General features: G+C 36.7%; 1 protein-coding gene across 2 annotated transcripts in view; it reads left to right on the top strand.

The window, feature by feature from the left end:
- The window catches only part of ttn.2 (titin, tandem duplicate 2), a 413561-nt gene that overhangs the window by 173055 nt on the left and 223494 nt on the right, over window positions 1-17012 (top strand). For both annotated transcript variants that reach the window (XM_070875791.1, XM_070875789.1), the window contains 15 exons: window positions 44-331; window positions 500-787; window positions 1233-1523; window positions 6017-6304; window positions 9510-9599; window positions 10030-10312; window positions 10668-10851; window positions 10986-11072; window positions 11186-11453; window positions 11539-11799; window positions 11894-12103; window positions 12900-12977; window positions 13076-13102; window positions 13568-13612; window positions 13899-13922. In XM_070875791.1, coding sequence (XP_070731892.1) covers window positions 44-331; window positions 500-787; window positions 1233-1523; window positions 6017-6304; window positions 9510-9599; window positions 10030-10312; window positions 10668-10851; window positions 10986-11072; window positions 11186-11453; window positions 11539-11799; window positions 11894-12103; window positions 12900-12977; window positions 13076-13102; window positions 13568-13612; window positions 13899-13922 — 2712 coding nt within the window. The remainder of the gene's footprint in view (window positions 1-43; window positions 332-499; window positions 788-1232; window positions 1524-6016; window positions 6305-9509; window positions 9600-10029; window positions 10313-10667; window positions 10852-10985; window positions 11073-11185; window positions 11454-11538; window positions 11800-11893; window positions 12104-12899; window positions 12978-13075; window positions 13103-13567; window positions 13613-13898; window positions 13923-17012) is intronic.

Raw genomic sequence — 17012 nt, 5'->3', positions numbered from 1 at the left:
TGCTCCTATTTCTCATGTTCTTATGTAACTGTTTATTTTACAGAACTTAAAACTGCACCTTCTTTCGCAAGAAAAATTAAGGCTATGGAAGGAACTCTTCATGTTCCAGTGACATTTGAGTGTCGTATTTCTGGTTCAACTCCTATTGAAACTTCTTGGTTTAAAGATAGTGTAAAATTGGCCAGTGCAGAAAACTTAATGATATCTTTCATAGAGAATGTAGCATCTCTTACAATTCTTAACACTGAGATGGATCATGCTGGTGAATACACTTGCAAAGCTTCCAACATGGTTGGAGATGCTTCATGTAGTTCCAAACTAACTATAAAAGGTTTGTTGGGTAAAATCTTTACTAAATATCTTCAGCTTTTTGTCTTTATTATCTTTTACCTTAATTTTGTAGAATTTATACTTTCTTTCACCTGTCATTCCTAGATGTTATTGCTTTACTCTTGATAGTATTATGACAGGAAATAATTGTTTCTTGTTATATTTTTAGAGCCTAGAGTTGCCCCTGTATTTGACAAAAAACTCGAACCAGTCGAAGTTACCACTGGGCAATGTGTAGAACTTGAATGCCATTTAATTGGCTCTCGCCCAATTAAAGTTATTTGGCTGAAGGGTGACAAAGAGATTCGATCAGGCGGCAATTACAAGATAACCTGTGTGGAAAACACACCTCACTTGACAATTCTAAAGGCAGACAAGGGAGACTCTTCGCAGTACGTTTGTGAAGCCAGCAATGATATTGGAAAGGATTCATGCAAAACGGAAGTGACTGTAAAAGGTATTGCTCTATATAAGTTGTTATTCTTTTCCCTCTAGCACAATATTCCAGGTTAAACTTTATTCATTTGGAAGAAGAATGTTGCTACTTGTTAGTTTTACTTCTTCATTATGATTGTTTTCTAGTTATTTGTTCAGTTTTTGTTATGTTATCTGTGTGGAGCTCTTCTTTTGCCAGTAAGACAGTCGGGAAAGGCAATTACTTTAAAAACAAATCTAAACTGTGAAAATTAACATAAAAAATGGTGAAAATCTTTTTAATCCTTATCAATAACTCTTCATTTTAATCACCTATCACCATTCATTACTTAAGGCAAATTTACAGGTCTTTACTTTTTAAAAGATTTCTCACATGGAAACATAACGTCACTGAAGAAATGTAAAATATATCTGTATCTTTTGGATATATGTAATATTATTCATGTTGCTATACCTGTTTGTTACAGAACGTAAAATTCCACCAAGCTTTACGAAAAAACCTCTTGAAACAATACAGGATACAGAAGGAAAATCTATAAAACTTGAAGCTCGTGTTTCTGGTTCACAACCAATATCTGTAACCTGGTTCAAAGATGAACAAGAGATCTTGCAAACTGAAAAATATGAATGGTCATTAAAAAATAATGTAGTAATGTTGAACATTAAAAACACACATCTTACTGATTCTGCTGTTTATACATGTGAAATATCCAATGAAGCAGGCACTGCAAGTTTTAATGTGTCTGTACTGATCAAAGGTTAGTGAAGAAGACTATTATTTTATCACTCTTTGTGCCTGGTAACAGTGGATGGGGAATCTAATGCTTGCATAGTCTACTGTTGCTTATTTAGTTAAATATTCAATTAATAGTCAATTAATAATGGGGAACAGGGAAATGGCAGAGACTTTGAGATTTTGTATCGGTCTTCACAGTAGAAGCCATTAAAAACATCTCAATAGTGGATAATCAAGGGGCTATAGGGAGGGAGGAACTTAATACAAGCACTATCATTAAAGAAGTAGCACTCGGTAAAATAATGGGACTAAAAGTCCCCTGAACCTGATGGCTTACATCCTAGGGTCCTGAAAGAAGTAGCTGCAGAAATAGTGGATGCATTGGTTGTAATCTACCAAAATTCCTTGGATTCTGGGGAGGTTTCAGCAGATTGGAAAACCGCAAATGTATCGCCCTAATTTAAAAAAGGAGGCAGACAGAAAGCAGGAACCTATAGAAGACCGGTTAGCCTAACATCTGTCGTTGTGAAAATGCTGGAGTCCATTATTAAGGAAGCAGTAGCAGACCATTTGAAAAAAGAATAATTCAATCAAGCAGAGTCAGCATGGTTTTATGAAAGGGAAATCATGTTTACACAAATCTGCTGGAGTTCTTTGAGGATGTAATGAGCAGGGTGGATAAGGGGGAATCAGTGGATGTGGTGTATTTGGATTTTTAGAAGGCATTCGATAAGGTGCCACATAAAAAGTTACTGCACAAGATAAAAGTTCACGAGGTTGGTGGTAATATATTAGCATGGATAGAGGATTGGCTAACTAGCAGAAAACAGAGAGTCAGAATAAATGGGTAATTTTTCGGTTGGCAAACAGTAACTAGTGGGGTGCCGCAGGGATTGGTACTGGGGCCTCAACTATTTACAATCTACATTAATGACTTGGATGAAGGGACCGAGTGTAATGTTGCCAAGTTTGCTGATGATACAAAGATGGGTGGGAAAGCAAATTGTGAGCAGGACACAAAAAATCTGCAAAGGGATATAGACAGGCTAAGTGATTGGGCAAAAATTTGGCAGATGTAGTATAGTGTATGACAATGTGAGGTTATCCACTTTGGCAGAAAAAATAGAAAAGCAGATTATAATTTAAATGGAGAAAAATTGCAAAGTGCTTCAGTACAGAGACCTGGGGGTCCTTGTGCATGAAACACAAAAAGTTACTATGCAGGTACAGCAAGTAATCAGGAAGGCAAATGGAATGTTGGCTTTTATTACAAGGGGGATAGAGTAAAAAATCAGAGAAGTCCTGCTACAACTGTACAGGGTATTAGTGAGGCCACACCTGGAGTACTGCGTGCAGTTTTGGTCTCCGTATTTAACATAGAAACATAGAAAATAGGCGCAGGAGTAGGCCATTTAGCCCTTCAAGCTTGCACCACTATTCAATATGATCATGGCTGATCATGCAACTTCAGTTCCTCATTCCTGTTTTCTCTCCGTACCCCTTGATCCCTTTAGCCGTAAGGGCCACATCTAAGTCCCTTTTGAATATATCTAATGAACTGGACTCAACAACTTTCTGTGGTAGAAAATTCCACAGGTTCACAATTCTCTGAGTGAAGAAGTTTTTCCTCATCTCGGTCCTAAATGGCCTGCCCCTTATCCTTAGACTGTGACCCCTTGTTCTGGACTTCCCCAACATCGGGAACATTCTTCCTGCATCTAACCTGTCCAATCCCGTCAGCATTTTATATGTTTCCATGAGATCCCCTCTCATTCTTCTAAATTCCAGTGAATATAAGCCTAGTCGATCCAATCTTTCTTCATATGTCAGACCTGCCATCCCAGGAATCAGTCTGGTGAAACTTCGCTGCACTCCCTCAATAGCAAGAACGTCCTTCCTCAGATTAGGAGACCAAAACTGTGCACAATATTCAAGGTGTGGCCTCACCAAGGCCCTGTACAACTACAGTAAGACCTCCCTGCTCCTATACTCAAATCCACTCGCTATGAAGGCCAACATGCCATTTGGCTTCTTCACCGCCTGCTGTACCTGCGTGCCAACTTTCAATGGCTGATGTACCATTACACCCAGGTCTCATTGCACCTTGCCTTTTCCCAATCTGTCACCATTCAGATAATATTCTGCCTTCCTGTTTTTGCCACCAAAGTGGATAACCTCACATTTATCTACATTATACTGCATCTGCCATGCATTTGCCCACTCACCTAACCTGTCCAAGTCACCCTGCAGCCTCTTAGCATCCTCCTCACAGCTCACACTGCCACCCAGCTTAGTGTCATCTGCAAACGTGGAGAGATTACATTTAATTCTTTCATCTAACTCATTAATGTATATTGCAAATTGCTGGGGTCCCAGTACTGAGCCTTGCGGTATCCCACTAGTCACTGCCTGCCATTCTGAAAAGGACCCGTTTCTTCCAACTCTTTGCTTCCTGTCAGCCAACCAGTTCTCTATCCACGTCAATACATTACCCCCAATAACATGTGCTTCAATTTTGCACACTAACCTCTTGTGTGGGACCTTGTCAAAAGCCTTTTGAAAGTCTAAATACACCACATCCACTGGTTCTCCCTGGTCCACGCTATTAGTTACATCCTCAAAAAATTATAGAAGATTTGTCAAGCATGATTTCCCTTTCATAAATCCATGCTGACTTGGACTGATCCTGTCACTGCTTTCCAAATGCACTGCTATTACATCTTTAATAATTGATTCCAACATTTTCCCCACTACCAATGTCAGGCTAACTGGTCTATAATTCCCTGTTTTCTCTCTCCCTCCTTTCTTAAAAAGTAGGGTTACATTAGCTACCCTCCAATTCATAGGAACTGATCCAGAGTCTATAGAATATACTTGCATTGGAGGCTGTTCACTAGGTTGATTCCGGAGATGATGGGGTTGACTATGAAGATAGCTTGAGTAGATTGGGTCTATACACATTGGAGTTCAGAAGAATGAGAGGTGATCTTATTGAAACATATAAGATAATGAGAGGGCTGGACAAGTTGGATGCAGAGAGTATATTTCCACTCATGGGGGAAACTAAAACTAGAGGGCATAGTCTCAGAATAAAACTGAGATGAGGAGGAATTTGTTTCTCAGAGGGTTGTAAATCTATGGAATTCTCTGCCCCAGAGAGCTGTGGAGGCTGGGTCATTGAATATATTTAAGGCAGAGGTGGACAGATTTTTGAGCAATAAGGGAATAAAGGGTTATGGGGAGCGGGCAGGGAAGTGGAGCTGAGTCCATGATCAGATCAGCCATGATCTTATTAAATGGCGGAGCAGGCTCGAGGGGCTCAAATGGCCTACTCCTGCTCCTATTTCTTGTGTTCTTGTATATATTAGTAATTTTTAAAAACTTGATATCCTTTATTATTCATCTGTCTAATAGATGAACAATTCTAAATTCTGCGTATTGTCAGCTGTTATCATCAACATTTCATTTAGATCTTGTATTTCAACCAATGACTACGGCAGAAAATATGTATAAGATTTTCAACCTAAACTGAAAATATGGATACGAATGTCTTTGGAATGTTTTTATATTCTTCTAGGTTCTGAGAGAGCAAGTTCTTTTTTTATCTTAGGATTTGTATTTGTATCTTTTCCTGCCTGCTACTGTAATAATGTTGAACTCTAACTAAAGTGGTATGAGTTCAAATCTCACTTGACAGTAATTCAGACTTATTTTTTTTATCTTTGGACAAGTTTTACCATATCCTGGACAGGTGACTAGATGAACCACTGTGTGGAGGGAGGATGCGAAACACCTCCAGAAAAAGTATAGCTCAGCAAAAATGCATGTTTTGTTCGCAAATTATGGAGAGAGAAAGACTTGCATTTATATAGCGCCTTTCACAACCTCAGGACGTCCCAAAGTGCTTTTCAGCCAATGAACTACTTTTGGAGTGTAGTCACTTTGGTAATGCAGGAAACGCAGCAGCCAATTGTGTACAGCAAGCTCCCACATGTGATAATGATCAGATAATATGTTTTTATTATGTTGATTAGGGATAATTATTGACCAGGATACCAGGGATAACTTCCCTGCTCTTGAAAATAGTGTCATGGGATCTTTTCTATCTGCCTGAGAGAACAGAAGGGGCCTCGGTTTAACGACTCATTCGAAAAACGACACCTCTGACAGTGCAGCACTCCCTTAGCACTGCACTGGAGTGTCAGCCTAGTTTTTTGTGCTTAAGTCTCTGGAGTGAGACTTGAACCTACAACCTTTTGACTCAGAGGCGAGAGTGCTACCCACTGAGCCATGGTTGGATTGCCATTAATTATGACTGTGAAGTAGTCTGCAGCACAGACTGTTAAACTCTCCTGATAAAAGAGGAAATGTGATGATGAGGAATAGCAGTGGGTAAGCTCAAAGGGGCAGGGGATACGGACTGGGTAAAATAAATAGTTTAAAGAATTGATATTATGTTTGATGATTGCAGATTTTCCATTTTATACACTGACATTTATTTTGTTGTTATTTTAGAGCTTAAAAAGCCTCCGGTCTGTGACATACCACTTAAACCAATGACAATAACTGAAGGAGAGTTATTGCAGCTTAGCTGTCATTTCCATGGGTCTGAGCCAATTAAGATACAATGGTTTAAAGACAGGAAAGAAATAAAACCATCTGAAAAATTGAACATAACCTTTATGGATGGTACAGCTGCCCTGGAAATTAAAGCATCTACTAAAACAGAAAGTGGTGACTACCTATGTAAAGCCACAAATGAGACTGGAAGTGACTCTTGCAAAGCCAAACTAACAATCCAAGGTATGGGGTAGATGTGAAATAAATTGTTGTTGTTACATGAATAATATAAGAATGCTAAAAGCTTTTACTAATTCTGTTTTGTTAAGATTGTCCAACTTCTTTAGTCTTACTCCATTAAGGGAAAATTCAGTACTGGATTGAGATCTTTAACTTGAAGTATTGAAAGACCGAGGAGGTCCACTCAGCCATATAGGTGACACTATATGGTTGGAGCAACCACTAGCCAATGTCTTGGTTTACCATTAGCAATGCCCAAGCCAGGCTTTGTCAATGGTCAAATATGCCTCAAGCTGCCAATAGTAATTTTTTGTGAGTCAAAAATTCTAAAGATGTTCTCACAGATCATGCAACCGATCAAAACCTTCTTGCTGAGCTAGACGTGGTGCTTTTTTTTTAAAGAAGAGAACGTTGCTTCTTACTTTTGAGTTCTTAAAGAATTAAACAAAATGTATAATTCTGGTTCTGATTTTAAATCATAGATTTATTTCTTGCAGTTGGACATCTGTTGTTTTAGACTGAAATAACTGCAATTCATATCTCACAGACTGAATAGAAAAGAAATGTCAGATTTATATTTAATTCTAGCTCTGTTCATTACAGTGCTCTGTATCATCACCTCTCTGTTCCAAAAGTTCTTCATTTTGAAGTTTTATGCCAGGTGCCTTTGACCACAATTCTAAATAAATTTGCGTACCATTTTTGTTTTGTAAATACGGTACAATAGTTAAATTGTTCTTAAATTGATTATGTTGCAATATATTATTAATTGAGATGTAATTTGGAGAGAGAAGATGCATCATGTGCATAAGGGCTTTTGTAATGTGTTCTTAGTACCAAAACTACATCTTCGTCTGTAATTGTTTTTGTTACATCTTGTTAAATGATCTGTACAGGTGAGTGGTGTGCATATGCACACATTTCAAAATACTATTAATAATATCATAAAAATTTGAGGGTAGGAGCATATAATCTTAGATTTGTAAAACATGGAGGCAACTTGGCCAATACTTTCTTCTTCCAATGAATGCAATGGTATTGCATGGAGAGCTTGCACGAGCACAAGGGGCCAAATGGCCTCCTATGTGGGAATTTCTATGATTCTAGGTACATAAGCAAAAGTCGCCATGCACTGAAAACAGGCACCTTCCATTCATTGCTCAGTGGTAGCAAAAGTATGGATGTGTTACAGTACAGTTTTCCTTATTGCCAAATAAATAATATCCTCTCTAAATTGTTAATGATTGCTATGCATATTTGTCACGGTGTCCTGGAAAGTTTTATTTAAAAAATAACCCTCATAGGTGAGGTATTACAAGTGAATCCACATCCGTTCTAGAAAGAAACAGAGAGGAATACTGTAATTGTAAATATGTAATAAAAAGAAGAAATTCAGCATATATTTTACATCAGTAAACTTGCTAGCATGCTTTGTAAACATGGTGGCATATTGGAGATTGCAATACCAGGTGTATTTCAGCTTTTACACAGATTTATTATTTATAATCTACACTTGTTTGCGTGTATGGAACCAGGCTTCAGATAGCTAAATTTACACCGCAATATCCATTTTCAACCCTGTAGAAAATAAATTTTACTTTGCTTCCCAAGCAAACACATACATTGACCTAAGCATTTGGAGGAACCAGTTACTCTTGGAAAGGGAAAAGTCAGTGAGTGTGAATGTACTACCTCACCTCTTCCAAATGGTGCTGCCAAAGGACCGACCAATCAAACAATACTAAGTACATCTCAAACTTCCTGTAGGCAGGCAAGAGACTACAAATGCATTTTAGACATCTATAGGCTCCCAAGCCTCATATTAGTTCTCAACAACCCAACCTTGAGGAAACAACCCAACCTTGAGCCATGTCCTGCCACACAATCTCCCCACAACACTCACTCACAACTGGATGAAGAGGTGAAAGCTTCTTGTACATTGTCAATTCAGAGGTGCTTTTGGAGCTTTTTCACAGATTTGTTATTATTCATCCATTTTGTATGGTTAGAGGCAGACTTCAGATATCTAAATTGATGCATTAATATCCACTTTCAACTCCCCAGCCCCAAATGTCGATTGCCTTTCATAGACCCTTAGAAGAGGCTAGAGGAACTCCCATAGTTGTTCTAATGTTGTCAGCTGGAGAAAAGCATATACCTTGCTGACAATATCCCACAATCACTATGAGTAGATTCAAAACCTGGCAGAAGAAAGGCATCACAAGGCTGAACCATGTTTTCCACAAGGGTCAGATCATAAATGTTGAGTTAGCTGAAAAATTACACTTTGTTTCATTTAATGTGTTCCAATGCTTTCATATCTAGCAATTTCTCAAAGGTGCAATGAAACCATACAGACTCAAATACTAATGTAGAGCTCCAACTGCTCAACATCATGTACCTCGGTTATCTCTATGTGAACAGACGAAATAAAAAGCATATCGTACCAGACCTACTTCCACAGAACGCAGCATCACTTCCCTATTAAAAAAACAATATTTATTTGGCTTTTTCCAAAATCAGCTCGAAATGTTTGGTTTGGCTTCAATTACAGCGAATATGGCTTCGGCCATTCACCAACTGAAGAGGAATAGGATGAAATATAAATTCAAAACTGTTACCACCTCCACATATAGCAAACTGTAGGAGGATCAACTCAAAATCATACACCAAATATATTGCACTCTACACAAACTTTACCCCACCCTAATTGTTGAATTCAAGATCATCATCTGGGGTGTGGTAGAACTGCTCTGAGCCACAAAATATCAATGCAATTCTCTGTTCAAACATTACTATGTTGATATTGGTGGCAGTGATACAGTGTAGGCTCATGCAGCATAAATTCAGATTCAGAATCTGACCTAAGTGCAGAGCTATATGGAAGGAAACGTTCTGGAGGTTGGAGTCTAGCTGCTCTTATATAGAGTCAGGTCAAACCCTTTATCCAGATTTACATCACAGAGTGGAAACTACATTGAGGCCAGGTCAAATTTGTAGCGTAAATGTGCCCTGAACTGCTTTGCCAGAATATTAAACTTTCATTGTGATTTTTGTTGCTTTTAATGTAAAAAAAAATTACTGATGTTTCTTTTTATGGACGGACATTTCAGTCATTGGTGCATTCAGCTTGTATATTTGTGAGAAATTTGACGTTGAAATACTAAAATTCTGACATTTGAAATTATTTTAACTTGTTCTGGTTTAGAAAAATCTGCAGCAAAGAAAGTGGCTTCTCCACCACAGCCGGACAAGATCTTCTTCATTGAGAAACCAAAGAGTGTGAAAGTAACAGAAAGTAAGTGCACTGTAGAATATTTCCTCTCATGTGTAATGTTTGCTTAAAAGAAACATTTTGGAAGATGTAAAATATTTCAAAGCTAAAATGGCCAAATAATTACAATTCTATACCATCAACTGTCAGCTAGAGAGTGATCATTTGAATTTTAGACTGAAAGTAGATTCACACTCAAGCTCATTGAGAAAAGTAGTTTAATCACCTTTGTTGGATCTTCAGGAAGGAAGATAACATTTAACAGGGTTCCATTACTGTGTTGTTTAAGCACACCACCAAGTGTGTTAACTAACGAGCAGGAGCCATACCCCAGTTCCCAATTAAAGAGGGCAGCAAAGAGTTAGGGCATAGATCTGACTTTGGTGGGAGAAGATAGAGCGAGTAAAAGTTTTAAAGAAGTCTTCATTGATCTTCATTATATTTTACATTCCAGAGGGCACAGCAACATTTATTGCAAAGGTTGGTGGTGACCCAATTCCAAATGTTAAATGGATGAAAGGCAAATGGAGGCAGATGAACCATGGTGGCCGAGTTATTGTACAACAAAAGGGGCTAGAGGCCAAACTGGAAATCAAAGAAGTGGTAAAAAATGACTCTGGACAGTACAGATGTGTAGCATCTAACACATTTGGTGAAATTGAAAGCAGTGCAAGCTTAGAAATTGAGGAGAAGAAAGAAATTATTGTTGAAACAGACTTCAGAGCTAAACTGAAGAAGTAAGTATTTTAGATTAGATAAGATTGGTAAAGCTTTGATTTGTAATATAAGTGAACAGATGATATTTAAAAGTAGCATTTTTCATTTTATGCTTATTTCACCTGTTTGCCAGAGAAATTAGTAAATGTTTATAAAGCTTTATGTAACTGAATCTTTTTCTTTCGTTTGGCAGCTTTGTTCTTGATTATTTATTCTACTTCATGTAATGGGTGGAACAAAGTAATTAATTTTAGTCATATTGATTTTAGTTTTGGTCCATCAATTTATTTAATGTACATTTTATTTTAAATGCAGTAATAATGCATTAATATTTAATGCATTTATTAATAATTAATATTTCATTTATTTTAAAAGAACACCTTCCAAGCAAAAGGAAGAAGAAGTAGACAAGGATATTGACATTGTAGAACTCCTAAGGAATGTTGATCCGAAGGAATATGAAAAGTATGCCCGTATGTATGGAATTACTGATTTCCGTGGTCTTCTTCAAGCCATTGAACTTTTGAAAGCCAGCAAAGGAGATGAAACTCACAGACTGGTGAGTTACTTTCTGATCATTTCTATATGTACTAGTACCATGGAACATACTATAGTTTTTATGCAGAATAAAAATCTTCCACGATTATTATGCTTTTTTGGCACTGCCTTTTAATTCTTTGTTGCTTTATTAAGGAGTTGGAAGAGCATGATCGAGGTCCTGATGAAGAGGAGTTTAATGAACTAATCCAGTATATCCAGCAAAGAATAGAAAAGGTTGAGGTAAGATCTGCATTATAATAAAATAATAGTGACCTCAAGTTGTATTCCAGTCTAGTGTTTCACAGTGTTTTGTTTGAAACGAATATTTATAAAAACATTTGTCCTCTCTGCAGCCTATTGAATTAATCAAGGATATTGAAGACCAAATTGTACGTACAGATGTAGATGCAGTGTTTGAATGTGTGATAAAGATAAACTATCCTGAAATCAAACTTTCCTGGTATAAAGGAACTGAAAAGTTGGAATCAAATAGCAAGTATGAAATTAGCATTAATGGTGACATTCATCGCCTAAAAATCAAAAACTGTGCACTGCAAGATCAAGGCAACTTCCGCATTGTCTGTGGCCCACATATCTCTAGTGCTAAACTGACTGTTGTCGGTAAGTAATATTTGCAATTTCAATTCTGACTGTTGTTTCCATTTTTTTAAACTCATATACATTTGCATTTGTTTGTGTTCTCCAGAACCCATCGTTGAACAGCACCTTGAAAATCTTTCCGGTAAGGAAGGGCATATTTGTATCATGGTTTGCCAGTTTTCCTTACCAAACCTGAAAACTGAATGGTTTAGAAATGGTAGCAGGATTGAGGGACGAGGCAGATATTCCATAGATGTTGCGGATAAGTTGCAGAAAGTCACTATTAGTGACTTAAAACCAGAGGATCAAGGCCGATTTACTTGCAAGTATGAACATCTTGAAACATCTGCTGATCTAATTGTTGAAGGTTTGTAGTTCTATCAAAAAGTCTTAACCTAGTTGTAGTTTGCTGATTAGGGTTTGTATATGTATTGTATTGTTTCTGCTCTTGTGTGTTATAGCTCAACCAATTGAATTCACAAAGACAATCCAGGATATTGTGGTGAATGAACATGAGTCCGCTGTATTTGAATGCGAAGTGTCCTTTGATGATGCCATTGTAACCTGGTTTAAAGATACAGTGGTGCTGAAAGAAAGTCCAAAATACAGCTTCAGAAGAGATGGTCGCCGACATTTTATGACTATTCATAATGTCACAACAGACGATGAAGGTATGTTTAGTGTAGCCATTAAACATGTTCTTTTTATAACAGTAGTTATCTATCATCTTAGTTATTCTATCTGCAAATAAGGCACTGGGTTTAATTTCTAGGAGAAATTAAAAGCAGAGAATTTATGTTAATTTATGTTATTTATTTATTTAAAAGCAGAGAAGTTATGTTAAACCTATAGAGAATCTTGGTAAGACCAAACTGTGCTCATTACTGGTCTCAATATTACAAAGGAGCTATTGAGAAGGTACAAAAAGATTTACAAAGATGATACCAGAACTATAAGATTATAACTATAAGGAAAGACTGAATAGTCTGGGGCTCTTTTCTCTAGAAAAGAGAAGGCTGAAAGGCAACTTGATAGAAGTCTTTAAAAATATGAAGGGATTCGATAGAATAGATGTAGAAAAGATTTTCCACTTGTGGGGAGACCAAATATAGGAGCCATAAATATAAGATAGTCACTAATAAATCCAATAAGGAATTCAGGAGAAACTTTTTTATTCTGAGAGTATTTGGAATATGGAACTTGCTATCACATGGAGTAGTTGAGGCAAACAGCATAGATGTATTTAAGGGGAAGCTAAATAAGTACATGAGGGAGATAGGACTAGAAGGATATGTTGATAGGGTTAGATGAAGTATGGTGGAAGGAGGCTTGTGTGGAGCATAAACACCGGCATAGAACTTTTGGGCCAATTGGCCTTTTTCTGTGCTATAAATACTATGTAATACTATAATACTAATTTCAAATAAAATAAAGGTAAATACAGGAGTATAAAATTGTATTTTTCAGGAGTTTATTCAGTTATTGCTCAACTTGAGCCAAGAGGTGAAGCTAAAAGTACTGCAGAACTTTATGTATCAAGCCAAGGTAGGTACATTAGAATTAATGCACCTTTTTAATGAAACTAAAATGTTCCCTGTATTATTTTATTAATTTTCACTAATGCTAAACTCTGATCTTTACAGAAATCATCTTACAGCCCAGGAAACCCGGTGTGTAATCTGTTAAAAAATCTCATATTCAAGTTATTAAATTTTCCATAATATTATAATAAAGTATAAGCAGAACTAACAATTTTCATCTTCTCCTATTTAAAATATCAGAATTTTGTTAAGCAATAATAAACAGTGGGTGTATTAAATAACTTTTATTACAAATATTTTTTAAATACGCTGATATTTGTTTTTCTTTATTTTAACTTTAAAACAGTAAGTGTGCACAAAATACGTTGGTGATCAATAATTTAAAAGCTGCCTCTAACATGACTGTTTGTCATTGATGTTAATATTCTTATTTACATTTTCTCAATATGTAAGTCAGATTTTAAAATCTAAAATACTAGTTAGAAATTTAATTTCATTTCTTGCAGTAAATTGTTCAATAAAATAGTGATAAAATTGGCCCTCAGGAAGAATGAAAGAACCAAAAATAATGATCACTACTTTTGTATTCTTTAGATGTTCCTGATATTGGAATTCCAATTGAAAAAATATCATTTACAGGTAAAAGAACAGTTAGCTTCAGAATGTATTATCAAAGGGGTATTGGTTTATGTGGAGAATCTATGGATTTTATGTTTTTTCCAAAAACAAAATTTTAATTAAGTATTGTTTATTTGTCAAAACCACATTTTGGATTCATGTTCACATTTTTTAACTGAATGTTTGAAGTTCTTTTGTGTCCTTTGTCTCTCTTTATGAACTTTTTAGTAAGCTGTATAAATGCATCTTCCTCAAATTTGCTGGCATTATTTGTTATTTACATATTTTTTCCTCATCTCTGTTATAGAACAAGAATGGACAGAAGAAATAGGTAACATGTTTATATCTTTTTTATTTTAAAAAGTTATGGAGATGATTAAATCCTAAATATTCCAGCATTCTAAAACAGCATAATTGAAACATACTTTGGCTGTGTAATTTCTTCATGTTATGCCATAAAAACAAATTTCGATTTTCTGAAATTGTCTGGTTAATTGCATCTGAGAAGTTTCACAAGTGTCATTAAGAAGCATGCTTTTCCTTTATCAAAATGTGTATAATGTTTATAGCATAATGGTCTGAATTTGCGGTCAGAGGATTCCCGCAGGTGGACGCCTCCGAATGGCAAAAAAATCTACGAATCTACCTGATGGTACTTTCGCTCCTGGGCCTGTAGATGTAGACATGTATAGAGGCTCCCGTATTCCAGGGGCACAGGTGGTTTACAAACACCCCAGGGATCATGTGGGCTGGCCCAACCAATGAAAGAAGGGGGATCCCCATTCATACTGCTGGGGATTCCGTACATACGTACATAAGTATGAATGTGGATCACATAAAAACCACATTAACATAACAAGTACAGTTTTTTTTAAACATTACATATCTAAAATTAATTAAAATACAATATGATCAAACATTTAAAACAAAAATTAAATTTTTGAAAAATAAATTTAAATATTTTAAAGGGGCAAAATGCATGTACCTTATTTTACAGGTGTTTTAATGTTTAAATGATTGAAAAAAAGTTATTTTTATATTCATTTAAACTCTTACACTCGTAAAAACAGACCTTATGCCTGCTTTTACCAGGCGTAAGAATTTCATCGGCATTCGCTGGGCAGAAGTTGGGAAAATAGCCCAACTTTCCACCCGCGGATATCCTTTTCCCAGGCTTATAGATGATCTGTCAAGAAGATTCTTGACAGATTGCAAGTTCCAGGTTTTCGCGCATGCACTTTGCACGTGAAAACCCAGCACTTGTGTGGCCCTTACAGGCACGCACACCTGTAGGGGCTGCAAAATATAGGCCAGTGTTTTTATGATCAGCATGTTTGCATAATATGTGTGCCTTTTATAGAAATATTTATACTATCCGTACTTGTATTTAGAAGTAATTTTTACTTTTGTGGGTGATTTTCCTTTCCGTTGACTTTAGTGGAATGGAAAACCAGGTGGGTATATAAAAGGTGACCAATCCACTACTGTTGCTATTCCACCACTGGCAAAATAGTAAAATCAGCCTCTTAGGTTGCAAGCAGGTGTGGGGAAAATTCCAGTTTTCCTGGGTTGTTTTCAGCATATATTGCACAATGACACTGAAACAAACAGGCAAAAAAGTGACTCAGATTTCAAGAGTAGCTTTATTTGCAACTAAAGTAAACATTTAAAATACAAGTTTAAATACGTTTTCAACATTACAGTTTGTCTGTCCTTTTTGTCTTCCCGATTTTTTTTTCCTTATCTTTGTTCTCACTTCTTTTTTATTATTTAAATTATCTGTATATCTATCTCTTCTGTGTGTATCTGTTTTTTGACCTTCTGGTGTTTTCATTGAAATTATTTTAATAAATTTAAAAATGTCTTGTTTTACTTTGTAAAAGTATATTGGGCCTGAAATTCACCACCGTAAGGATCGATTTAACTAAAAGGTTTTTTTTGGAGCTAAATAAATTTAAAGCCATTTTGCTAGTTTCACCAGTGGTGTAACACCGTCCTTAAAAAAAAAAGGGGGCTGATTTTTTTGTGAACCGTTCTTGCAACGTCTCTCGGAGTCAATCCCAACGATACGCCATTTTTGTGAGTTTCCCCAATAATAATAACTTTTACTTATATAGCGCCTTTAACATAGTAAAACATCCCAAGGCGCTACACAGCAGTGTTACAGACAAACAGATAAATTTGACACAGAACCACAGAAAAAATTAAGGCAGATGACCAAAAGCTTGTTTAAAGAGGTAGGTTTTAATGAGCGTCTTAAAAGAGGAAAGAGAGGTAGAGAGGCGGCAAGGTTTAGGGAGGGAGTACCACAGCTTAGGGCCCAGGCAGCTGAAGGCATATCCACCAATGGTTAAGCAGTTATAATGAAGGATGTTCAAGAGGCCAGAATTTGAGGAGACATCTTGTGGAGTTGTGAGGCTGAAAAAAGATTATAGAGATAGGGAAGGGTGAGTTCACGGAGTGATTTGTAAACAAGGATGAGAATTTTGAAATCGAGGTGTTGTTTAACTGGGAGCCACTGTAGGTCAGAAAGTACAGGGGTGATGGGTGATCTTGACTTGGTGCGGATTGCTGAGTTTTGGATGACTTCAAGTTTACGTAGTGTGGAATGTGGAAGGCCGGTCAGGAGTAAGTTGGAGTAGTCAAATCTAGAGGTAACAAAGGCACAAAGGTTTCAACAGCAGAAGAACTGAGGCAGGGGCGGAGGAGGGCAATGTTATGGAGTTAGAAAAAGATGGTTTTAGTTATGCCACAGATATGTGTCTGGAAACTCATTTCGGGGTCAAATATGACACCTAGGTTGCAAACAGTCTTGTTCACCCTCAGATTGATGCTAGGGAGAGGGATGGAGTCGGTGGCTAGGGAACGCAGTTTGTGGGGGGGACCAAAGATGATGGCTTCGGTCTTCCCAATATTTAATTGGAGAAAATTCCTGCTCATCCAAGCAATCTGACAATTTAGATTCCAAGCAGGGGTCGATAGAAGTGGTGTAGAGGTAGAGCTGGGTGTCATCTGCGTACATGTGGAATAAGGGTATTTTTAAGGACAGTGCTAAATACTGATTTGAAAAAGCTTGCCTTACCTGGTCGAGTCTGATTGAAATTAGCGATACTAGCACCATCTTGAGAAACAGAGCTAAAAGTTGAAGCTTTTTGAGGGAACAAAACCTATATTTTATATAAAAACTACTTAAAAATGCTTACAGTGTTTCCTAGAAATGTGTATCCAGCATTCTAGATAGTTGCTGCTCTTTATTGAGAGGGAGTACATGGTACAATACAGAATTAAACAGAGACATGCTTGTAGATTCTAGTATATAACTGCTGTTACTGTGTTTATGAATGCTGGATATGCTTGAGACATTATGGAGGGCCATTAAAGGGCAAGTTAGAAATAGTAAAACACAAGTGAAATTATCAGA

This window comes from Pristiophorus japonicus, chromosome 3 (genome assembly GCF_044704955.1).
Source record: "Pristiophorus japonicus isolate sPriJap1 chromosome 3, sPriJap1.hap1, whole genome shotgun sequence".
NCBI lineage: Eukaryota > Metazoa > Chordata > Chondrichthyes > Pristiophoridae > Pristiophorus > Pristiophorus japonicus.
Note: the sequence above shows the minus strand (reverse complement) of the source record. Positions and strands in the feature narration are given on the sequence as shown.